Source organism: Filobasidium floriforme (assembly GCF_021052385.1).
Source record: "Filobasidium floriforme strain CBS 6241 chromosome Unknown HD553scaffold_7, whole genome shotgun sequence".
NCBI classification, from domain to species: domain Eukaryota; kingdom Fungi; phylum Basidiomycota; class Tremellomycetes; order Filobasidiales; family Filobasidiaceae; genus Filobasidium; species Filobasidium floriforme.
In genome coordinates, this window is record NW_025763628.1 from 988,790 (window position 1) to 1,011,066 (window position 22,277).

At 53.0% G+C, this 22,277-nt stretch overlaps 6 protein-coding genes across 6 annotated transcripts; 3 read left to right on the plus strand and 3 right to left on the minus strand.

The window, feature by feature from the left end:
• Window positions 1–505: 505 nt before the first annotated feature.
• Window positions 506–5,948, plus strand: HD553DRAFT_323241 (uncharacterized protein; the record flags this gene model as incomplete). The annotated part of the gene is given in 16 exon segments (XM_046181372.1): window positions 506–571; window positions 732–788; window positions 863–1,558; window positions 1,648–1,725; window positions 1,793–1,885; window positions 1,988–2,026; window positions 2,094–2,507; window positions 2,594–2,674; window positions 2,746–2,901; window positions 2,980–3,216; window positions 3,307–4,076; window positions 4,229–4,266; window positions 4,334–4,364; window positions 4,655–4,728; window positions 4,748–5,096; window positions 5,840–5,948. The coding sequence occupies 16 exon segments, from the start codon at window positions 506–508 to the stop codon at window positions 5,946–5,948; spliced, it is 3,288 nt and encodes a 1,095-aa protein (XP_046037915.1).
• Window positions 5,949–6,208: 260 nt separating this feature from the next.
• Window positions 6,209–7,816, minus strand: HD553DRAFT_323242 (uncharacterized protein; the record flags this gene model as incomplete). Its single annotated transcript, XM_046181373.1, has 2 exons — window positions 6,209–6,889; window positions 6,956–7,816. The coding sequence occupies 2 exons, from the start codon at window positions 7,814–7,816 to the stop codon at window positions 6,209–6,211; spliced, it is 1,542 nt and encodes a 513-aa protein (XP_046037916.1).
• Window positions 7,817–8,190: 374 nt separating this feature from the next.
• Window positions 8,191–10,674, plus strand: HD553DRAFT_309174 (sn-glycerol-3-phosphate dehydrogenase NAD+). The gene is made up of 7 exons (XM_046179647.1): window positions 8,191–8,339; window positions 8,430–8,728; window positions 8,903–9,093; window positions 9,237–9,394; window positions 9,490–9,954; window positions 10,047–10,161; window positions 10,237–10,674. The coding sequence occupies exons 2-7, from the start codon at window positions 8,632–8,634 to the stop codon at window positions 10,393–10,395; spliced, it is 1,185 nt and encodes a 394-aa protein (XP_046037917.1). The 5' UTR covers window positions 8,191–8,339; window positions 8,430–8,631; the 3' UTR covers window positions 10,396–10,674.
• A 173-nt stretch (window positions 10,675–10,847) lies between these two features.
• On the plus strand, window positions 10,848–15,232 carry HD553DRAFT_211473 (uncharacterized protein). Its single transcript, XM_046177170.1, has 16 exons — window positions 10,848–11,070; window positions 11,152–11,191; window positions 11,262–11,677; window positions 11,745–11,768; window positions 11,835–11,858; window positions 11,945–11,978; window positions 12,041–12,256; window positions 12,344–12,407; window positions 12,478–12,558; window positions 12,619–13,172; window positions 13,238–13,976; window positions 14,037–14,171; window positions 14,239–14,262; window positions 14,324–14,341; window positions 14,404–14,634; window positions 14,699–15,232. Exons 1-16 carry the CDS (start codon window positions 10,947–10,949, stop codon window positions 14,915–14,917), a joined length of 2,943 nt encoding a protein of 980 aa, XP_046037918.1. The 5' UTR covers window positions 10,848–10,946; the 3' UTR covers window positions 14,918–15,232.
• On the minus strand, window positions 15,113–18,187 carry HD553DRAFT_323245 (uncharacterized protein; the record flags this gene model as incomplete). Its single annotated transcript, XM_046181374.1, has 11 exons — window positions 15,113–15,218; window positions 15,284–15,433; window positions 15,490–16,063; window positions 16,128–16,198; window positions 16,262–16,312; window positions 16,381–16,439; window positions 16,514–16,669; window positions 16,746–16,832; window positions 16,905–17,238; window positions 17,302–17,373; window positions 17,436–18,187. The coding sequence occupies 11 exons, from the start codon at window positions 18,185–18,187 to the stop codon at window positions 15,113–15,115; spliced, it is 2,412 nt and encodes an 803-aa protein (XP_046037919.1).
• A 436-nt stretch (window positions 18,188–18,623) lies between these two features.
• On the minus strand, window positions 18,624–21,105 carry HD553DRAFT_270163 (P-loop containing nucleoside triphosphate hydrolase protein; the record flags this gene model as incomplete). The annotated part of the gene is made up of 11 exons (XM_046177652.1): window positions 18,624–18,957; window positions 19,036–19,096; window positions 19,182–19,220; window positions 19,294–19,421; window positions 19,501–19,662; window positions 19,737–19,994; window positions 20,054–20,120; window positions 20,189–20,381; window positions 20,457–20,602; window positions 20,678–20,703; window positions 20,780–21,105. The coding sequence occupies 11 exons, from the start codon at window positions 21,103–21,105 to the stop codon at window positions 18,624–18,626; spliced, it is 1,740 nt and encodes a 579-aa protein (XP_046037920.1).
• Between the last annotated feature and the right edge of the window lie 1,172 nt (window positions 21,106–22,277).

A 22,277-nucleotide genomic window follows, 5' to 3' on the forward strand; every position in this document is an offset into this window, starting at 1 on the left:
GGCGTCTCCCCCGTTTCACGACCAAATTAGCCATCACGGCCTTGTCGCATAGAAGCCTGAGCACGATACAGTTTCGACGACCGGTTAGACATCGATAGAATTGTTCTTTTGACCTCGGGCATCACTGATTTAGAATCAAAGGAACCCCGACCATCAACAAACGCGTCCAATCTCATCAAACAACAACAAACGCGCTATGTTTCATCAATTCTCATCAGACAACAACACATCGCGTCGTCATTGTGCAAGGACCTCTGACCTCTAACCGAACCATCAAAACAAATCTGTAGCGATAACAGACACGTCGCGTCGTGTGTAGGATAATACATAACCCTCTGGTCCCCCCCCTGCGTACTTCGAATTCCCCTTTTCCCAAAGTCTGCTATTCAAATCAACCTTTCGCGAAACCTCTTCTTCCTTCACAACTTCTTGATCCCCCTTCACTTTTCGACCTTCACCTCACCTCCTTTCCCTTCCCCACACTTCAGTTCTCTTCCCCTACGTCATGCCCAAGGCACCCAAGGAACCCAAGAGCCGACAGTCGTCGAAACCCCCAGGCTCCGCTCCTAGAGTAAGTACAACTTGTTCTTGCTCTTGATCTTGCAAGTTTCTTAGCTCATCCGAAATCTACCGTTTTCGTAGAACACACGAGTAAGGACCTCTTCTTGTGCTCCACTTCCTTCGACATGCCAGCTAATCCTATTTCTTCCGATTTCGGAAAAAATCTGTAGGCCTCGACTCGCGCTGAGAGGATCGGGACTGGCGAGGATCGACAGGCTGCGAGTAGTGTGAGTACTATCGAGTTCCGCACGACGAGAATACCACTGAAAAGGACTTGCTTTTTATTTATTTTCTTTCGTAGTCCGCAAGTGTTCCTGCCCTCCCCGGACTCCAATCTTCTTCCTCTCAACCTCAACCACGGCAATCGTTTTTGTCCGGTCTCTTTCAAGGATCGTTATCTCCTCCCCCGGCTCTATCAACCTCCAACACCGCTCCAATCAACTCGCAAGCTCAACCAGCTTCGTCCTCTCTCCCCGCATCGACATCAGCGACTCATCCAGCTCGACCGGCTCCTCGTCCGCGCCCCGACGCCGACAGACCTGATGTTCGCGCTCCTCCCCAAGACGATCTCCTCGCGAATCCGTTTCTCGATCGTGATCTCAATCCGCGTCAAGTCGAAGCCGACTGGGACGCAAGGATCGCTGCATACGGTATCGGCGATGATGGAGAACAAGGAGGTCTCGGGGATGTTTTGGGCGGGGGTTTGTTGGGAAGTGACGAACGGATGGAGGGGATGGAGTTTCTTTTGACAAGCCAAGAACGAGAGGAACGCGAACGTCAAGCCCGGGGCAGTGAAAAAAACGAGAGCGAAGTGGATGACGAGGAAGACGATCCGATGGATGGTACGGTGTCGGCTCAAAGGTCTCAACAGGCCAAACTTCCTACCCCTCAACCTCCGGCCGGCTTGCAGATGCCTGCAGGATCTATCCCGGTCGCTACCTCCGCCGCCAGGACCATGGTTCCACCTCCAGCCTCATCTTCGGCTGGGCCCGCTACTGTCAGTCTGCTCGATCGTCATTTGCATTCGCACTCGATTCGACTCGATCACTAATTTCCTTTTTCTTCCGATTTCTGTCTTTATCGTAGCCCGCCTCAAAATCCTCTCGACAACGAGCAACACAAGGTGTCACACCTGCGGTTCGTTTAGTGCTGGACTGGCCTATTGTACGTGTCGCTTGAAACAATATGCGCTCCTGATCAACGTTGACTCATCATCGTTGGTATAACATAGTTGCAATATCAAGATTACGAGTACAACCTGAACGAGGAGCCTCATCTCCTTGCCGGCATTTTGAACGAGTTGCCCGATAATTCTGAGGCCACTGTAAGTCTATTTTCGTTAGCAATTCAGTTGCAAACTTCATCCGTACTTTTCCGATTTCGGAAGAAATCTGTTCGCTCATAACTTGTGTATAACATTGTACAGGATTCAAACCAACGTCAAGTAGCTTGGGACGAATGGGAGGTAAGTTCATTCGGAGCAAAGCTTTTTCTGTATCGCGTACTGCCTGCTGATTATTCAACACGATCAGATCGGACAAACCATCGCCAATCTCGACCGGACAATGCCCGACCAGATCAGGGAGGGTTTACGAGTTCTCGGCGAACGCAGACAGCGTGATCGGCAGGAAAGACACAGGAATGCGCAAGCACGAGAAAACGAGCGACTCGCTCAACTCATCCGAACTGTTGCTCCGGCCGCGCCTGCCACCACCTCGTCTCGACCGGCTACGGAGTCAGGCGCTCGCAGCGATGCCCTCGACCCCGCCGGATTACCACTCGATCGACCCAGCCGGGCAGATCGAGGACGAGAGGCGACGATCGAGGTGAAGACCGAGGGCGTCAAAAGAGAACGGATGGCTATGCCACCAACTCCTCCGCTGCGACGTCGAAACCTCCAACAGCAGCGGGATGATGCTGAGTTTGTTCCTCGACCGGTTCGCCCAGTAAGTCCCTGTCCTGGCCTATGGCCTATCCTGCCTTTTTCTTTCTCGTCTAACCGTTCATTTTTCATTATTATCATTATTTTCAGGAGCAAGAGAACGATGAAGCTACGCGTGGCCGTCGTCACGAGATCTTCATGGAAGCGGCGGACCTGGGCAGCGACGAGGAGGTGAGACTTAGCTTGTAGAACGAACACCCTGTCGAGGAAATCGGCTGATAGATATCTGCGCCTTACTTTAGATACGCATTGTCGAGCCTCCCGCACCGGCACCGGCGCCGGCCGCGCTCGAGCGAAGGATCGTGGTCGCCCCCAACCTCGCCGTTAGACGTTTGCCGTCGCGAACCCAATATCCCGAGCTCTTCGTTCAAGTGGGCGAGAACACCACCTGGACCTACGTGAGTTGCATTTTCATGTCGGCAGAAATCTTCCGAAATCGGAGATTAATCTTTGTCAATTTCTCTTTCGTCCAACAGATCCTCGACGTCGACGATCACCCTCAGGATATCATCGACCGCCTCAAGCTGGCCACAAGGACATCGGACCCCAAGGAGCAGAAGAGAATTCTCGAGGGAATGTTCCTCGGCAAGCACTCCGCCCCTGCCAATGTCATCAAAGCTCGCCAGAATTGGCTTGAGTCACACGGCATCGATATCCACGGTCCCGGCTGGAACAACACTATGCGCAAGAAGTTCGGTCTGGTGACGTCCACCGTGAGTCTTTACTGTGTTCGAATCGAGTGAATCCGAGCAACAGCGTTACTGACAAAATCTCACGATATCTTCCGAAATCGGAAAATACAGGGCCATGCCATCGCCGCCGCCATCGCCAAGAACAAGAAGGGTACCAACAAGGACCCCTTGAACGATCCTCCCTGCGTCCAATGCCAGCGACGGTTCAAGGAAGGCGAACTGGATGCAAGGAGTGCGCCTTGTCGGTCTCGATCTTGGAAACACGGGTGCACAAACTGTGTCACGTTCGGGCAGCACAACGCCTGCTCGTTGAAAGACTCCAATCAAGCAACCGTCTACGAGCAATACGCTCTTTTGGTCACGAAGCAGGCCGAGTCGTTGTTGAATTTCAACATCGCTCGTACCGCCGAGACTCTCCGAGCAGCCCACGCTGGGTTCGCCGGAGCTTTCACCGCCTCCCAACAGATGCAGTTGGCAATGGTGCAGCTCCTCGAGGTCCTTGCGCCCGGTCTGGTGCAGCGCGGAGTTGACGTCCTCAACAATCAGGACGTTCCTCGAGACGACACGACCCCGGCCGGCCGACACATGATGGCGACGTACAGGCGAGCCATGGTGTACGACGAAACGACTCGGGAGTTCGATCGCGACGCCGGCAACCCGCCGCCTCAGCACCCGACCCTGGAGACGTTGGTCCAGCATAGCTTCCACGAGTCGCCAATGGCTCAGCGACGCCAGCACCAGGCCAACGTCCGGGCTCGGATCACTGGGGCCGACGACGATTCGGACAGGTCGCCATCTCCGTCTGATCCGTCTGACGCCATGGCCGAGGCTCGTCGTGCCGCTCGAGAAGCTCGACGACGACAAGAGGAGCGTCAAAGGCGGTCCGGCGACCAAGCTGGCAAGAACAAGGGCAAGAGGCGGGACGACCAACGATGAAAGCTTCCAAAATCGGAAGATTTCTGCTCGCGACGGTTCTGGTGGGGCTTCGACTCTTTTTTTTTTCATTTTCATTTCATTTTTTAATAACGAACAGATACACGGATACGAGAAATACGGACTGCAATTTTAATGGTTAGTACGATCGAGGCGTGGTGTTTTCGGAGGGTTTCACCACGCATATACATATGCTGTGAAATAGAAAAAATCCTCTATATACAAGTCGTGTCGTTGTAAGCCTTTTTTTTTTCTATATCATGTGATGCAGGCATCCGACTACCTTGATCTTCGCGATTGTCCAAGTTTGACCTATGATCCTAAGAGCTGATAAACTGTGTATGAGCACACGGCAACAAGATTAACATCACCGATTGAGTTACCGAAATCTTCCGATTTCGTAAGATTTTGGATGAAACAGGAATCAGGTGGAATTGATTCTCGGGTGACGACGTTTACCGATGGCGAGGAGTCTCACCTTCACCCTGACTGAAGAAGTGGTCTGGATTTGCTTCGTTTTCAACAGTCGAGTCATTCACCCGACAAGGGGCCTCCTACTCATCCTCATTTTCCACACGTCAACCGATCATGAGGTCACTCGTAAGTGATCGCGACCTAGATGACAAGATCGAGATCATCATGTTTTTGGAGCTGTATCAGGCTCTGGAACGCGGAGACAGAAGACGAGATCGACAGCCTCGACAGCCTTACTCGATCTCCTCATTAAGTGGGGCTCAATACGTCCAGGATCACCTTGTCCATCCTCGCCGATGCCAAGACGCCTGCGGTATGACTCGCCATGGGTTCAAGAAACTCTTAGCCACTCTGACCGACAAGGGACTTTTGGAGCCATCGAAACATGTCTCAGCTCAGGAGATACTTGGAATCGGTCTGCATGTGTTCAGGCATGCAGCCGGACACAGACAGGCTGGTATCACCTTCAATCGGAGTCAAGAGACGATCAGCAAGTGAGTTGGAGAGTTAACAAGAGACGAAACATGTCCGGTTGAATTCTCCAATTATTTCCGATTTCTTCCGATTTCGGGTTATGCTGCAGGGCTGTGCACAAAGTCTTGAATGCGCTCTGCGACAAAGATTTCTACTTTGAGATGGTCAAATGGCCTCCTGCCCACGCTCCCAAACACCGTAAACTTAGATACAAGCAGAATCGACCGTTTTCTGATGCGATTGGAGCGATCGACGGAACGCATATCCCCTGCCACCCGCCTGAGGAACGCGCAGGTCATTTCAGAAATCGGAAAGGAACCCTCTCCTTCAATGTTTTGGCTATATGCGATTTCGACCTTCGCTTTACGTATGTGCTATCAGGAGCCGAGGGATGTGAGCCAGACAGCTCTGTGTTCCAACTTGCCCGATCGCAATACGATCTCAAGATCCCTGACGGCAAATACGTTCTGGGCGATGCTGGATACGCTTTGCGAGACGGCGTCTTGACTCCTCATATCGGTTCGAAGTACCATCTTCAACAGTGGCGTCGGCTCAACAGGGAGCCCGGCACTGAGAAGGACCTGTACAATTTCCGGCATTCAAGTTTGAGGATGTGTATCGAGCGTATCTTTGGGGTCATGAAGAGTCGGTACAAGGCGAGTAAAAGCTACTGGATGATCTCTTAGTCATGTGAAGTTCGCCGAATGATTCAGTTTTCAATGTTTTTCGCAGATCCTTGTTGCTGGATCTCATTACTCCATAGACGATCAAGCGCATTTGATCTATGCTTTGTGTGCTCTGCACAACTTCACGATGGCAAACAAGGCGTCGGAGGAGGAAATTCCGAGGGACCTCGTAGCCTCGAACGGTGACAACGACGATGGAGGGAACGATGGAGGACAATCCGTAGTTGCACCTAGTACCGTTCGTGGGAGAGTCGATCAGCACATGGTCAACCTACGAGAGAAAATCACAGCGGAATTGTTTGCAAACAGGGACGATGATTGAAAAAGGAGGACAGGTACGCCAGCCGATTTCTTCCGATTTCGGAAGAACTATGTTGTCAACCGAATTCTTCCGATTTCGTACAGAAAAAGAGACCGGAAGCCATCTGCTTGTACAACTACCAGTTTTACCAGTTTCCATATTGACCCAAGCCGTCCAAGTCCTCCCGCTCATCATCTTCATCCTCTATCGAACCGGCGGCGTCATCGTCATCATCATGCCGATTGGACGGCTCATCGACGGGTGGAGGTACCCTGTCAATTTTAAGGTACCCAAACGCCCACCGCTGTCGTTCGGCTGGCGACATGCCAAGGTAGAACTCGCATTTCGATGGACTCTCCATCATGGCATTGGTGATTTCGAAGTCTTCCCTGGCGGTCAGCCCCCATCGAACTTTGTCCATGGACAGAAGTTTGGCCGCCTTCTCACCAACAGAGGGGGGACGACTGTTTTGAAACAGTTGTACCATCGCTTCAAGCGAGGACTTCTGTTCTTGAGATTGTTGTTCACGCAAGGATTCTTGGCGCCTGCGTTTTCTTCGGCTAGCTTGGCTCTGCGGGGTACTAGAGGCTAGGGATCTCTTGCGACTACCAGTGGATCTTTCCGGCGTTTGAGACGGATTCTCATTCTCCCCGCCTGAACTCTCCCCCTCGTCGCTTTGCTGTGCGTTCCGAGCTACCGCTGAAGGGCGGCTACCTGGCTTCTTGACAGTCTCGCGAGTTGCACCTCTCCCTCCTCGATACTTGTCCCATAGCTCGTAAATGGGCCAAGGTTCTTTACACTTCTCATAAAGTGGTCGGTCATCGCCCTGAAACCAAGAACATCGGATCAATATTCCGAAATCGGACGAAATCGGAAGGAGGCGTTGACTCACTAGCGTAGCCAACCATGCTTCCCAAACTGGAGGCTCTGCATGCGCCTGGCCCGTCTTCCGATCGAAGTGCCAACCACTCTTCCCACTCTTGCCAGCAATCACTCGGCGAGGTGTATACTGCTCCTTATTGACTTCCGCAACTTTGTTCCGCACTTTACTGACAGTCAAACCGAGGTTGTGAACCCCCTTCGAAATAGCCAGGTCGTTGAGAGCGGACACAATCTCTTCCCACTGCGCTCGAGCGAGGTTGCCGTCGTTGTTCTTAGCATTCGTGGCCACTCGCTGACCCGCTAGCTCTGCCGCTAGGCGTTCCATCAGCCAGGGCATATTGTTCCACCGGATGTTGCTCGCAGGTAGTGGGGCGGGTGTCTTGTCCAGCAAGGGGGTGGCAGGTTCTGAAACCTCCGGGGATCCAATCCTTGAACGTTGACTACCAACTGCAATCGTGGGAGGTTGGGTGTAGAAACCTTGTGAGTTGTCGACGTCCCTCCCTCCAATTGAGGGGAACGGCTGGGAGTTTCGGCTCGACTGGCTCTCTGCCACCCAATTGGAAGAGGCTTGTCGAGAGAATCGACGAGTCCCGTTGGGTGGCTCGCCTAGCTGAGTCTCATGATACGAAATCGGATCGGGGTCATATGATCCGATTTCGGAAGAATTCTGCAGATATGGGCCGGCTGATGACAAGGCATCCCGCCAGTTTTCTACAGGTGCGAATTGATGTCCCACCGCGGTGTTTTGCGATGGTATGTTGTGTATCGGATTGGAGCTAGGATGGCGGGACTGAGGCCGGGAAGGAGAAGGAAAGCCCATAGCAGGCTGGCTACTGTAGCCGCGTGTATCATTGTACTGGTGGGGATCCATGCTACGCGGGGGAGAGGTCTGTGTATACGAACGACTACAAGACGATCAGCGACGGGTTTGCAATTGCGCTGATCCTTTCATGATATGGTCACCGAGGCCGATGACCATGAATATGTCTTCCGATTTCGTAAGATTTCGGAAGATGACGGCAAAGCCTTGTTTCCGCATCAAAATCGGTGCTGAACGGTGCCTGAAAATTGCTAGGCGGGATCAATACCGAATTGGACGTGTTGAAATCTTTCAATACCAATTTCAACAGCCAACCGATTAGGCCTTTTTGGAAAATCAAGAAGGGGGATCATCACGCCGTGATGATAAAACCCGTTTCTGGTGATATATCATTTCATTACCAATAACAATTTTGACAAACGGCGCAAACGATCAGGCCCTTAACCCCCCTTCTTTCGCTCGCTCTGTGCTGCACCCTTGGCTCCCCACTCTACGTCCGAGCGGGAAAAAAAAAAGTTGATGGATGATGATGATGCGTGGATCGCCCAGGGCGACGTCTCCGCAAACCTCGAGGGTAGGCTGTGATTGTGACGTCTTTTTGGTCATTCAGCCACACAACTTCGCCAGCCGCTAACTGACCGGAGGGGGTGGGTGGTGCTGCCAGCTGACCATCCCTCTCGCTTTTTACAACTATCAACCTCACCACCTCTTCTACCTCTCTCACGTATCGAAACCACCACCATCACACATCACAACCCCACACAAAAGACTGTATCCATAACTACAACCTCGATCTAACTCGAAACCACTCGACCAGACTCAAAGCCGCAACCCAAAAAAACGAAGCAGCACAGACGCCAACCATAATGAACAAGCTCTCTCCCCTCTCCAACACCAACGACGCCGACGTCCCTTCCGCTCAGATGGAGGGTATGGACATCCACTCCAACGTCGTTACGCCTGGTAAGTGTCGAGTATTCCGACGTTCAAGGTCTGGCAAGACGCAAAAGTTGGCGCCTCTGGAGAAATCCTTGCGGGCCGTCAAGCGGAGCAGATCCATACCTTGCATAACAGAACACACAATAATCTGATAACCACCTCTTCCCTCTTCCTCCTCCTCACTGCGTTGTTTTGTAGATATCACCCGTCCCTCTTCCCCCGTCCAAGCCTCCCTCCCTCCCTCGCCGCTTCCATCAAAGCGACACAAGGTAGCCATCGTCGGATCCGGATCGTTCGGGACCGCCTTGGCCAAGATTGTCGCCAAGAACGTGGCTAGTAGGCCTAAAGAGTTCCATTCCGAGGTCAGGATGTGGGTTAGGGAGAAGATTGTGAGTCAGCGCGGGGTTTTCTTGATGTTTTATTTGGGGGATGGGGTGATTTGTGGAGTTTCGGAGAGCTGATGGATGTCCTTTTTTCACCTTTTCTGCCGTTCTCTTTTCTGTTGCTATGTTTCTCCCTTCATGCCGAACAGGTCCACGGCAAGCAACTCACAAAGGTCATCAACTCGACGCACATGAACGACCGTTACCTCCCCGACGTCAAGCTCCCTAGCAACTTGGTCGCCGTGGGCAACTTGAAGCAGGTCGTCAAGGACGCTACTATGCTCGTCATGGTCACTCCTCATCAGTTGTGAGTGTGCTCTTGGTGTCAAGCAGAATGCACCAGAAGAACAAGCGGGCACCAGGGTTCTGGAGCTGATTGTTGTTGCATGTGTTTGCGAACAGCTTGTCTACCGTCCTCGAAGAGTTCCAGACCGAGGGCGTCATCACCCCCGGTGCCATCTCGATCTCGGCCATCAAGGGTGTCGAAGTCAACGGAGCCGACATTAGCACGTTTGCGACCCTGATCGAGGAAAAGATCGGGACGCCCTGTGCGGCTCTCGGTGGTCCCAACGTGGCGCAGGACGTTGCCAACGAGCAGTTCTGCGAGACCACAGTGGGTGCCAAGACGGCTGACGAGTGCGCCCTCTGGTCCGCCGTCTTCCACACCAACCGGTTCAAGGTGTCCACCGTGCAGGACGTCTCTGGTGTCTCCCTCGCCGGTGCGCTGAAGAACGTCGTCGCCCTCGCCGCTGGGTTCGTCGATGGTTTGAAGTTGGGAAGCAACACCAAGGCTTCGATCATGAGGATGGGATTGCAGGAGATGGCCGAGTTTACCGTCGAGTTCTTCCCCGGGTCCAAGAAGGAGACGTGAGTGCCGGTCCTACCTCTTGCAAGCCATAGATACACGAGCTCCCGAGGCTGATGATTTGACGATTTTGACGTGAACGCCGTTTTTGCAGTTTCTCGGAGCCGGCTGGGATGGCCGATCTGATCACCTCGTGTTACAGCGGGAGGAACAAGAAGTGCGCCGAGATCTTTGCCAAGACGGGCGAGTCGTGGGAGAAGATCGAGAAGGTGAGCTCCAGCTCCTCTCGCTTTTACTATGCTATCCGATCCTCTGTGCTGACGTTTCAATCGAATCGACTTCAGAACCACCTCAACGGACAGCTCTTGCAGGGTACCTTGACCACCAAGGAGGTCCACAACTTCCTCGTCTCCCGAAAGCGAACGTACGCCTACCCGTTGTTCGAGGCCGTCTACGCCATCAGCTTTGAGGGTCGACCCGTCAAGACCATCATCGACATCTAAATCTAGACGCGGTGTGGTGGTACGACACGGCAAATAATAGAACCGTTATATGCTCTAGAGTAAAAGGCGGAGAAGACCCATCTTAAACCTTGTATCCAGTACGACAACGTCTGTGCCTCCTTTTTCACAATTCCTTTCATCGCGTCGAGGCGGTCTCACCGTCCTTCGATAGCGTCGACATGCCAAACCATGCAAATGCAGTATAGATGCGTGACATATCATCCTGCGTGTCTGCTCCCCACACATCGTTCTTTGTATGTCAACGTGTTTCAGCATCCCAAAGTAGTGAGATCCGCAGGCTGCGGATCAGATCGACCGATCCGGACGATCTATGTGGATTTGCATCCGATGATCTGGTAATTTGGTTCCGAAGCTGTCCCGGGGTGGCCGAAGATAGGTTGATTGATTGTCAGGACGACGTCGACCTCCCATATACCATATACCCTACCTGACTACCATACACGCACAGCTATATAGCTGCATATCCCTGCTTGAGTTGGTTCATGCACCGTACTTGCTCAGACTAGTATAGCATACCAGGAACGACCACCATGTTGACGGCATCCGTGGTCACCCAGTCCGGGCCCATCCTGCTCGAGACGTTCCTCCGGCACTATTTCAGCAAAAAGGCTAGCAAGTCGAGCGTCGCTAGGGAAGAGTTGTTGTTCGATGAAGGTGAGTTGCAAACATGGTGATGAAGATGAGAGATGATGGCGATAGGAATGCTGAGCTTGTGATGATGGGGGTGATGGGTAGCGTTCGTACTCGTCAAGACTTTCTTGGAGATCTCGACAAAGTGAGCAGCATGAGGCTGGATTGACATACCGTTTCATCGAGGCTGACATTCGCTTTGACTGTTCCCGCAGACACACAGTGGAAGATCTCCAGAAATTCGGTCTGACCAAGACCCCTTCCCCGCCCTGGGTTCTGACGCACCGCGTCCTCATCCCCCTCAACCCCTCATGTGTCTCCGCCGCCGAGATCCTCGTCCGCGCTCTAGGAGGGGCCGAGTTGGCGACCAAGATGGCGGGTGGGACTAAATGGTGGAGAGTGCGCATGCAAGCTGGGGTGGAGGGAGAGTGGATAGGGATCAAGAAGGATTTCAGGAACGAGGAGATCAGGAGGAAACAGGCCGAAGATGCGCAAAAGCAGAAGAAGAAGGATAAGAAGGATAAAGACAAGGGGAAGCATAGGTTCGGGTTGGGGCTTCATAAGAAGGACCACGAGGACGGCAAGGAGAAGCAGGAGCAGGAACCGTCGGATGATGGGGTGGAAGGGGAATGTAAGATCTGGCTGTTATTGGTTAATCCCGTTATGTCTGGCTGACCCTGTGGGCTTTTGCAACATAGTCACTCCGGAGATGGATCACTTGCGTGAGTTTGGGACTGGCAGTAGAACCCAACTTGATCACTGACCAGGATCCTTTCTCGTCTTCACAGGCTGTATCTTATACATACACGGAGGTCAGTCTTGCTGAATATTCTCCCATGTCTCTGTCTCTCCGCGCCTCTTGATTTACTGAAAAGGGATCCATAATCACATCACTCAGGCGCGGCCTATTGGGGAAGCGTAAATACTCACAGGCAAGTCCTAACTAACACCAATAGAGGATCCTAGCGCTCACATGCTGAGATCTGCCCTAAAGATATACCATCTGGAGATACGCCCGAAAGATGCGCGGCCGGTGTTTCGCCGTAAACTACAGAAAGGCACCTCAATTCCCCTGGCCTTGCGCTTTACAAGACTGTCTAGCCGCCTACCTTTACTTGATCGATCCGCCAAAGTGTGCGAAACATCGGCCGGTGGATCCGAAGAATCTCATTATTGCTGGGGATAGCGCGGGAGGGAATTTGGCGTTGTCGCAAGTCTCCATCTCTGAGGAGAGGTTGCTAATCAGCGATTTTTCGAGTTGACATATTGTCCCGTTTGCGGGTTTTGATAATGATAGGCTGCTTCAGGTCATTCGGGACGCAGGTTTGCCGACACCAGCGGGAGGGTTGTTGATCTCGCCAGTGAGCACTGTCTACGAGTTTGAGCTTGTCGAAACGATAGTCTGGCTTATAGTAACGTTCCTACAAACAGTGGTGCGACTTGACGCATTCTTTCCCGTCTGTGCTCGCAAACACCGCCACGGATATCGTCCCGCCATACGGTTTCATTCATGTGAGAAATGCCGTCACCCAATCTGACAAGCTATGAAGCTAAGATGATCCTTTCATGTAGCGCCCATCCACGCTATGGCCCCCACCTCCTCCAGAGCTTACGGAAACAGTTCAGGAAGGCGTGAGGAGCAAGGTCAAGGATGCTGTGCATCGATTGACCGGTAGTGCCAAGAAAGCCAACGAGTTGGACGAATCCACACCCGATCCTGTCAAGATCGATTCAGCCACAACCGTGCCCGATGCTCCTCCTCCCGGCGAAGATACAACGGCCCGAGGGGATACTGTTATCCAGGTCGATGACTCCAAGGATGACGGATCGCACGCATCGACGCTCTTTCCCGCAACAGAGAAACATCCGCACCACCATCCAGGTCCTACATCAGACAAGAAGGACCGACGACCGTCCATCAGCGACCCTGCTGCCAACCGGCACGCCATTTCCCTCGATGTGGATGGTCAGCATATCAATATACGAAGCCAGATCCAGCTTTATTGTACGAACGACCAGCTCAGTCATCCGTACGTCTCGCCTGCTCTGGGGAACCTTGCGGGGCTCCCACCGTTATTCGTCCTCGCTGGGGACAAGGAGGTACTACGGGACGAGATCATCTATGCGTGAGTCGATCTTCCACGGCCGTGAAGCCGAAGACCGAGGCTGACAATAAGGCCTACCTGTACAGGGCACACAAGGCAGCAAACCCAGACCGGTACCCCATTCGCGACGCTGTCAAGAAGATGCTCCCGCAACTTGGAGATCCGGAGAAGAAATACCCTCCTACTCAAGTTCACTTGCAGGTGTACGATGGCGCATGCCACGTCCTCCCCATGTTTTCATTCACGGAACCGGCCAAACACTGCTACCGGGCCATAGCTAGCTGGTGCAAGTTTGCGACGAGCCGGCATCCAATGACTAAACAATCAGCGGATCTTAGGGCCAAACACGAAGATGGTCTGCACCCGCAGTTGTCAATGTCTTCGCTGGACATCGCTTCTCGTCAGCAGTCTTTCTCGACAGAAGCGACTCCGGAGGCACCTTCAATCATGGCCACTCGCACGAGTCGTGGACCACCAGTGCTCGCCCCAATCGTAATTCCTGAGCATGAAGATGGGGTCGAGCGGATGTCCACGGTCTCCGGAGTCCCTGGATCTGCGACAGCCCGATTCCTTCCATCCGAGATGTACAAGACGGCATCACCGGCCCCGAGCTTACTCCATCGAGAACAAAGTGAACCTCAGACTCCGGATCTGACTAGCTGGGAGATCACCGATGGAGAGGTTTCCCAACCTAGTACTCCAATGGGAGACAAGCCAAACGCTTTTGAGGACGATGACAAGGTTGACCTGCGTGGAGAGATCAAGGTGCCAAAGAACATCCCCAAGGGTTTCGCTGGCAACTACGAGATATACAATACATCGAATGTGAGTCTGGGAACAAGCTTGCAGTGCGGCTGTCATGCTGACACTGCCTGCTCAAAACAGGGAGGTTCGTTCAAAGACAATATGATCCGGGAACGCGTATCTGTACATGGAGAATGCCGGCCTCTTGAGCCACCAGAAGATCTGCCGGCGTTTTCCATGCCTCTGGAGGAGATAGGTGTGATCAAGGAAGCTCAGGTGAGCTCTTAACAGATTGAGCACCTATGCTTCTACCCCGCTTCGCGCTTACTGTCGTTTCCGAAAGGCGGAGCGATACCTTCGCGGTCAGGTATGTCTTCGAACTTAGTTTTGACATTGTCCATACTGACCATATTTCTCTTCTGAAATAGAAATTGTGGGACGAAAAGGTAAGCAGGATGTACTCCAGCACATGGATGAAGTCGCTGATGGAATGGCATGTTATTGACAGTACGCGAAATACGCCAGACGAGCCGAGAAGCATCGGCAAGAAAACCTGCGGAAAGCCGAATTGGACGGAGCCAAGTTGGAGAAAGAGTTCCGGGATAAGATGGAAGCGAAAGTTAACTCTAATGAACCAGACTCGGAAAGGCAATACATCTTTGACAACGAGTTCTCTTGGACTTGGGCTCTTCAAGGAGAACAGCCACCACCATCCGCGGTTGCTGGGCGGCGAGACACTGTGAGTGAAAGGGGTGTGAGCTCGTTCGGCACGAAAGGAGAGCTCATGCCGTCCGCTACATCAGTCGGAAGCACGCAAGTTGGCGATGTTTGCGGATCGTATGACGGACGAGAAGGTCCAGCTCGGCGGATTGTCGCTCTGGACAGCCATGGCTGGACTACTTGCGCCTAATCAAGCTGCTGCTGGCCCGGGTCAACAGTCCGATAGCCCCGGTCCGTCAAGAACAGCTTCGACGAGCGGCAAGCCCAGACTCTTTGGGGGTCTTGGCAAAAACAAGGATTGAACAAAGCGATCTCGCTGTATAACGCAGAATCGCATGCATAATTTGATACCTTTTGGAGAGACATGATACATCGTAAGGGTTACTGATACAGCATAATCAGGTACTCGGTCATCGTTAGATATCACGCGATCGTAAGGGAATCCATGGGGAGTGTATTTCGTATCTGGCCCTGTGTCAGAAGGCTATCCAGCTAGTCTATTTCTTGCCATTCTTGGCCGTGCCCTGCTTCTTCATCGCTCGAGGCTGAGGGCCCTTCGAGGCGCGGATGGGCAGATCAAAGGATATGCTCATCTGTTCGAGACTGTATAGAGCGGCCCGCAATCAGCATGCAGGAATGACGACCCGGCGAAACTCGTCTCAACATACTCGAACTGAGCCGGCCCGTCCTTAACGCTCCTCTCCAAAATGCTCTGCATACCATCCTGGAGGATGCGCTGGATCTCGGGCGGGATGCTGATACTGGCTGACCCATTCATAGGGTTGATCTGCCCCGCCATCACGCCCGCCCTCATGGCACTGGTGAATTGCCGAACATTAGTACATAGCGGTCCAAAGCGGCCAAACTGACTCACTCCATGAAACCCTTTTGTGTCATAGTCTTGTCGATACTCATATCTGTGTGCAGCTTGTCGGCCAGGTCTTGCATTTCGCTCCAGACGACCTTCTTCTCATCTTCCGTCTCAGCGTGCATGTACGGGCAGATGTAAGGCTCCTCATCCTCATCCTCCTCGTCGTAATCTTCCGGGATGCAGGATCGTCCAAGGAGATTGTTAGTGCAGACATTTCGATTGAAGGCATTGACGCGGAGCGAATACTGATCCGGTGCGTGCGAGTCGAAGCAGTTGGCGCCTGCCGGACACCCATCCTTGTTGAGATTGTACGCTGCACAAGGGTAACCGGTTTTGCCCCGATGCAAACTCTCGTCAGGATTCACGGTCGTTGCTAGGCGTTCTTTCCAATAGGTTTCCGAGTCCTGTCTCTCGGCGATCGCGGTGGCGGAATCTACGACCATCGGGATTTGCTTCATCATGGCTACGGTATTGCCTGCGGACGAGCCGGCGGTCTGGCATAGGATCTGCCGAATCTCCTCGAGCTCATTGATCGACGCCTGGTTCGTGGGCTCGAGCACCAGAACCATGTTTAGGTCTGCATTATGTGCAAGACAGTCAGCTTTCCGTTTGCTCGGTCCTGCGGAGGCTGTCTAGCTAACCTATTTCTGCCTCGACCAGATGACCCAGACCTTTCCTTGCCAAAGCTCGACGATACAGCGCTTTCGTGTTCCTTTCCAAGGTCATCGAAGGATGAGCAAACAGGAACCGGACAGTATAGATTGCTCATACTCACTTGGGATTTACGTGTATGCAGAAAGTGCAATCACGTTCGGCTGTTCTATATCTGTAATCACCCATGCAGTTTGTCATCAATCTCAATGTTGTCCGTCGCCCTGCATCGAGATCGCTCACTTTCTCATCTTGATCAACGGCAGAGATCGATTCAGAGGATAGACAACCTCACACGGATCCTGAACATCGCACAGCCGGCTCAATCAGCAATTGCACACGTAACAACCGCCATCCGCGAGAGTGTAGAACTCACCAACTCCATAGCATTACTGAAATGCTTGGCCGCTCTCTGGAACATTCCCCTCTTGAAAGCGTTGTTTCCTTTTTCCTTCTCCCTCTCTGCCTTTTCCCTCTTGGCTTGTAGTTCGTCTTCGAAGTCTTCCCCGACTTGATCGAGGTAGTGGTTGATCTGATGGACATTCGCACCCGCATCGTCAGCATATAAATTCTCCATGCCATCGAATAGGCAGTTCCGGCCAGCTTACTTGATTGATATTCCTGACGGGCTTGAAACTCTCCTTCTCGAACCCAGGCTCAGGCTTGTAAAGTGGTAACAATCCCTGATAAAAGTCCTGTTCATGCTCAAGCCTCACATCAGTACCTCAGCATGCCGAATAGTCCCCACAGACCCAGCTCGAACTCACTTCGTCATACGCCCTCTCCATGACCCCGATCACCTCCCTCGACGCTTTCACCAGATCAATCTCCATGGCCATCTGCCAGAGCACGTCCCCCGTCCGTCTCTGACACGCCTTGAGGTCTTCCTCCCAATCGCTCCTCTCCATCGCCGCGGCGGTTTCTTTACTGAGATACTGAGCTTTGAGCGCCCGGGCCGAGTACAAGAGAAAGGCGGAATCCGGTGGAGAGCGGGGGAGGGGACGGGGGGTCGTATTGGGTATCAGGCGGGAGGCTAGGACTTTGAGACATGGACGGCAGAGGTTGAGGACGCATGCGCAGGGTGGGCCGTGGGTGAGGGAACTAGAAAATCGACGGGATTAGTGTCCGATAGATAAGCTAGTTTGCGGTTGTGAGTGAACCTACCTGTACCCATGTACGTCTCCGCAATATGCTAGCTCTTCGAGTACCAACGGCGCCGTAGAATCGAATAATAACCTGACAGACGTGCAGAACATCAGTGCAAGGGCCTCGTCGCTGAGAATTGACCATTCACTCACTCCTTGCTCAACCCCTTGACGGCCCGGAGCAACTCGATCCTCATCTCCAGCCTAGCTTCCGGATCAGGATAATCCGAGACCCTGAACGGATGTCTCCTCCGTTTCCTCGGCGTCCTTCCACCCACTCCTCCATTTCCAACCCCGTTAGGATCCCCTTCGTACCCATAAGACAGCTCTGGAGCAAAACTGTTCGACGGGCCGATGTAGGCTTTTCCTAGCATGGCGTCCCGCATCATCTCCGGGATCATCTGTTTTTCTAGCTCGGCAACCTCTTCGTAAAAGACGATAGGGAGGTCGTGCAACTTCAGACGCCTGATGAAGAGGTCATGCAAGGTAGCATAGGTGTTTTGCAAAGAAGGGCTAGGCTCCTTTGAACAGAAACACCTCGGTGCCCTTGCAGGGATGTACGCCGTCGGATGGGTGTACAGTATACAGTCCGGGCTCATCGTAGGCGGTCGGGTGGGGTCCATGACGGCGTTGGCGAGTTCGGCAGCGTGGTTACACTTGGCACACGAGTGTGCGTGTCCGAGGACATCGTGTGCCCGCCCTTTGCCCTTCTGGAACTGCTTGAAAGCTCGTCGACTCTCTTCCGGGGTAGGCTTGTTGGAATTCACGTCCTTTTTCGCTGCTGGTTTCGCAGTCGAGGTCGTCGACGCCTTTTCCGGGGGAGCATTTGAAGTAGTCGATGGACTGGTCGGCTTGCCAGGAGGCATGGGGGACTTGGCTTTGGGTTTTGCCGTTTGAGTAGGCATGATGGATCTCGCGGTCCTCCCTTGCCAGACGAAAGAACGTAGTCCTGTTCCGCGGCTTAAGCCATCTTTACGAGCCCGCTTCGATGACTATCTACGAAAATTCGGTCCTCAGTTACTTGATTATATTTTGGTTCGAAAGATAGCTGGCTGTCCTGTGTACGGAACTTCAAGTTGTCGAGGGCGAGAACTCAAGTTCCGATTCTTCGAATATGATCATCATCGGTCGCGGTCGCGAGATGGAGAGGTCAATGATGCGGAAGCAAATCATCTCTCATGACAATCAAGTCTATGGGTTCATGAGCTCATCATGGACTCGCTTTATCTGCTACAAGCTACAAGATGAGTGAGTGGGTGGGTGTAAGGCCAAGCCATACCATGTGGTGTACAATCCAGCCTGATGTGATCTAGTCTATTATGCTTTTCGCTCCCCTTTCGTCTAGACCTGGTTGATCTTCGGGTCCTCTCCAGCCCCCGTCGCAGGTTTCGCCACCTCGACCTCGACCTCCTCGTCATCCTCACCCTCATTCGAACGGTTCTTCTCCAAAGCCAACTGAGCAGCCATCAACGTCCTAAACCTCCCTCCCGGTCGTCTCGAAAGCTCCGAGTAGCGTCCGTCTTCAGTGATCTTTCCGTTCTCCAGTACGACGATCCGTTCCGCCCGGGCCAGGGTGGCTAGACGATGAGCGATGAGGATGACGCTGATGTTCTGGGTACGGATGATCTGGTCCAGGGCAGAGTTGACAGAGTGTTCTGATGTCGAGTCCAGGGCGCTGCAGGGAGACGATACAAAGGGGTTTGGGAATCAGCGAGAGAGACTATGATCTTGGTCTGTTGGGGAAAGCGCTCACCTGGTAGCTTCGTCGAGAAGCAACAGAGAAGGCTTGCGGACCAGCGCACGGGCGATAGCGACTACAAGCGGAGAATCAAACCTTGATTAGCCACGACTATCACCTCGCCACGTCTGCCTCTCGAGCTTCAGGGCACAGACACTCACTCCTCTGTTTCTGTCCTCCAGACAAACTCGCTTTCCCGACTGTCCAAATAACGTTGATTATCAGCCCAAACATTCCGATATCAATGACTCGCCTGGGTCACAAGATACCTACTCTGCGTGTCAAACCCTTGAGGCAAGTCCCAGATGAAATCACAGTTCGCCATCCGAGCGGCCTCTTCGACTTCTTCCCGTGTGGTCTGTTCTCGTCCATAAGCGATGTTCGAGTGGACCGAGCCGGTACTACCAGAAACGCAAATCGGATGATCAGCAATGAATATACGAGGAGGAACGCCTTTCGCTGCGCGGAACTCTTGCTCACAACAACGTAGGGTCCTGCGAGACGACCCCGATCCGTTCTCTCCAAGACTCTGGGGTGAATTCTCGGATGTCCTCGCCGTCGAACATCACTCGACCGCTGTTAGGATCGTAGAACCGGCAGATCAAGGCTTGAATACTGGATTTCCCACTTCCACTCGGGCCGCTGCGGTACCATACGGAATCGAAAGGCTGTCAGAACCCGAACCTGACTATACGGCAGGGATTGGCGGTACGTACGCAATAGCAAGACTGGTCCCGACCTCGATCTGAAGGTCCACACCCTTGAGAACCTCGACCTCCTTCCTGCTAGGGTAAGTAAAGCTGACGTTCTCGAATCGAATGGGTCCCTCTCGCCCCGGTTCGAGCGTCTTTCCAACCGAGAGGGGGATGGCGGATTTACGGTCGAGCAGGTCAAACACCCTCGTGCCGGCTCCGACACCCTTCATGAGACCGGTCCAGAAACCGGTAAGACCGGAGACGGAGCCACCGACGTAGCTGTATGCAACAAACAATCAGCAGAAGTAATTAGAGATGTCGAATATGCCGATACTCACCCAGTGTAGATGAGCAAACTAGTCAGATCACCGACAGTAATCTCGGATCTCGAGACAAGATGTCCACCTGTATCAAATTCGTCAAGACGTTCAGTCGACCACATTCTAAAGCGGCCAGAGAAAAGACAGCCTCACCATAACCCAAGAGACACAACATGGCCAGATTCCCCGTCAACCCGGAACTTCCGTAAAAGATGCCACTGGCGATGGCTTCCTTCCTCATCAGTTGAAACACGTCGTCGACCTTTTTAGCAAACAGTCGGGCTTCGATCGGTTGAGCGTTGAACGAGGCGACGGTCTTGAAAGCGTTGAGTTTCTCTTCGGCGGTCTATACGAGATCATCGTTGGCGTGAGTCTTCCCGCTGGCTGCACCCGATCGATAGGAGGTCGCATAGAGACTCACCTTGGACATCTCTCCCAAAGCCTCCTGTGTCTGTTTACTGAGCTTCCTGAGGTATCGACCGTAGATGACGGCTCCGATCGAGACGGGCGGTACGACGGCGAGCATGACTCCGGTCAATTTGGCAGAGATCATCACCATGGCAGCGACTGCAATCGCAAGGTATCAGGAACAAGATATCAGTGGGTTTCGAGGATGGTAGCAGTCTGAGCGTGCGGGCTTACCTCCGACGACAGCAGAGATGATTGCCCTACAAGTATCACAGCATCGAAACCCAATCAGCTCGACTCCAACTGCGTTTCTTCAAGCTACCGTATGATGCTCACCTCAAACCATCGCTCAAATTGTTGGTCAAGCTCTCCCCGATGATGCTCGTATCAATCCCCAACCGACTGACGATATCCCCCGCTCCCCTATCCGCAAACTCCGGTTCCTGCCGCAACGTACTCAGATAAGCCTGTTCCCTCACCCGAGCGACGATCCGTCCTCCGCTCAGACGCATGAGGATCGCTCGACCGGTATTCGCCCCTGCGCCTATGGCGAACGTCAGAGCGAGACAGGCGGCGGCGACGGGGAAGGAGAGGCCGAAAAAGGTCGTTTGCGGGGAAGAGAAGAAGTCGATGAGTTTGCCGATTGTTAGGGGGATGAGCATCGAGACGGATGACGAGACCAGGAGCTGAAATTGAGGCAAACAGACATTTCGTACGTCAGTACCCAGTTGAATCCAAGGGAGGTTTTGAAAGGGAAGAGTGTACTTACCAGCCCGACGGCGAAGGTCAAACTCCGCTTCTCCGGCCTAGCTAGTTCCACCAACTTCCTGATCGAAGCCGACGAAGTGTCTTTGGGAAACAACCTCGACATCAACGTCTTCTTCCCCGGAGCCGCTGAGGCCGCTACATCGGTCGTTGACGATGGTGATGGTGATGATGAAGCCGATGACAAAGTCGTCGCCGGCGATGAAGCAGAATTCGCCTCCTTCATCCTAGTCGAAAGGGTCTCCTTCGGTGTAGAAGGGACCGGCTCAGAAGGGTTCAACGTCGACTCCCCCTGCCCTACACCTTGCCCTGATTCTCTTTCGATCTCCTTCCCGACGACCTCCTTTTCAAGGTTGATCCGTTCGTCATCCTTCAGGCTAGTAGATTTCGCTCGAGATGTAGAATGTTCCCAACGCCGTGTGATCCCAAGGGTTTGTGATAGTAGAGTTTTCGAGTTGAGCGGTGAGCGTATAGGTATCCGGGAATTAGTAGATGGTAGTAGGATAGATGGGGATCGAGCTGTGATCGGAGGATTTGTCGAATACGCTCGACTTGATGTAGGAAAGAGCCATCTCGTCTGAGGAATATCTTTTGAAGAGGAGATACCATATTACACAATTAGATGAGTAAAAGAAAACGCTCAGACCGTCGGCCTGGATCCCGAAGACTCGGCTCACCTCGACCTAATGTTGATATTGACGAACTAAGACCCGAACCCGAACCCGAAGCTGTCCCGATCCCTCTTCTTGCAATGGCTATCCGACCATCCACACCAACAGGAGACCTCCGTGCAGCAGACTCTTCTATCCGTACTCCGAGACCCGTATAGTCTGATCGAGCTTTAACGCTCCGTAGCGTTGTTGTTGAAGCTCGTAGAGTGTTCATCGGGTCGACCGTCGATGTCTATTATTACAGGTCGACGAGAACGTGAAGACTATGATGGCTCTACCCGGCCGCGTCTTTCTTCTTGATGTTGAGGCCTATAACAAGTGGCGGGCTATCTGGTGATGCTTGATGGCTCCTTGATTACGGGTTGCGGGTGCTGGCGATACGGCAGAAGCTCAGAAGT

What these genes read in the sequence shown, in the direction of transcription:
- HD553DRAFT_309174 (XM_046179647.1), top strand. Translation starts at nt 8,632, where the DNA reads ATGAACAAGCTCTCTCCCCTCTCCAACACCAACGACGCCGACGTCCCT. An exon ending in ATGGTCACTCCTCATCAGTT is followed by an intron (nt 9,395 to 9,489) that starts GTGAGTGTGCTC and finishes GTTTGCGAACAG; the next exon opens with CTTGTCTACCGTCCTCGAAG. An exon ending in CCCGGGTCCAAGAAGGAGAC is followed by an intron (nt 9,955 to 10,046) that starts GTGAGTGCCGGT and finishes CCGTTTTTGCAG; the next exon opens with TTTCTCGGAGCCGGCTGGGA.
- HD553DRAFT_211473 (XM_046177170.1), top strand. Translation starts at nt 10,947, where the DNA reads ATGTTGACGGCATCCGTGGTCACCCAGTCCGGGCCCATCCTGCTCGAG. An exon ending in TGATGGGGTGGAAGGGGAAT is followed by an intron (nt 11,678 to 11,744) that starts GTAAGATCTGGC and finishes TTTGCAACATAG; the next exon opens with TCACTCCGGAGATGGATCAC. An exon ending in GGAAGCGTAAATACTCACAG is followed by an intron (nt 11,979 to 12,040) that starts GCAAGTCCTAAC and finishes TCTGCCCTAAAG; the next exon opens with ATATACCATCTGGAGATACG.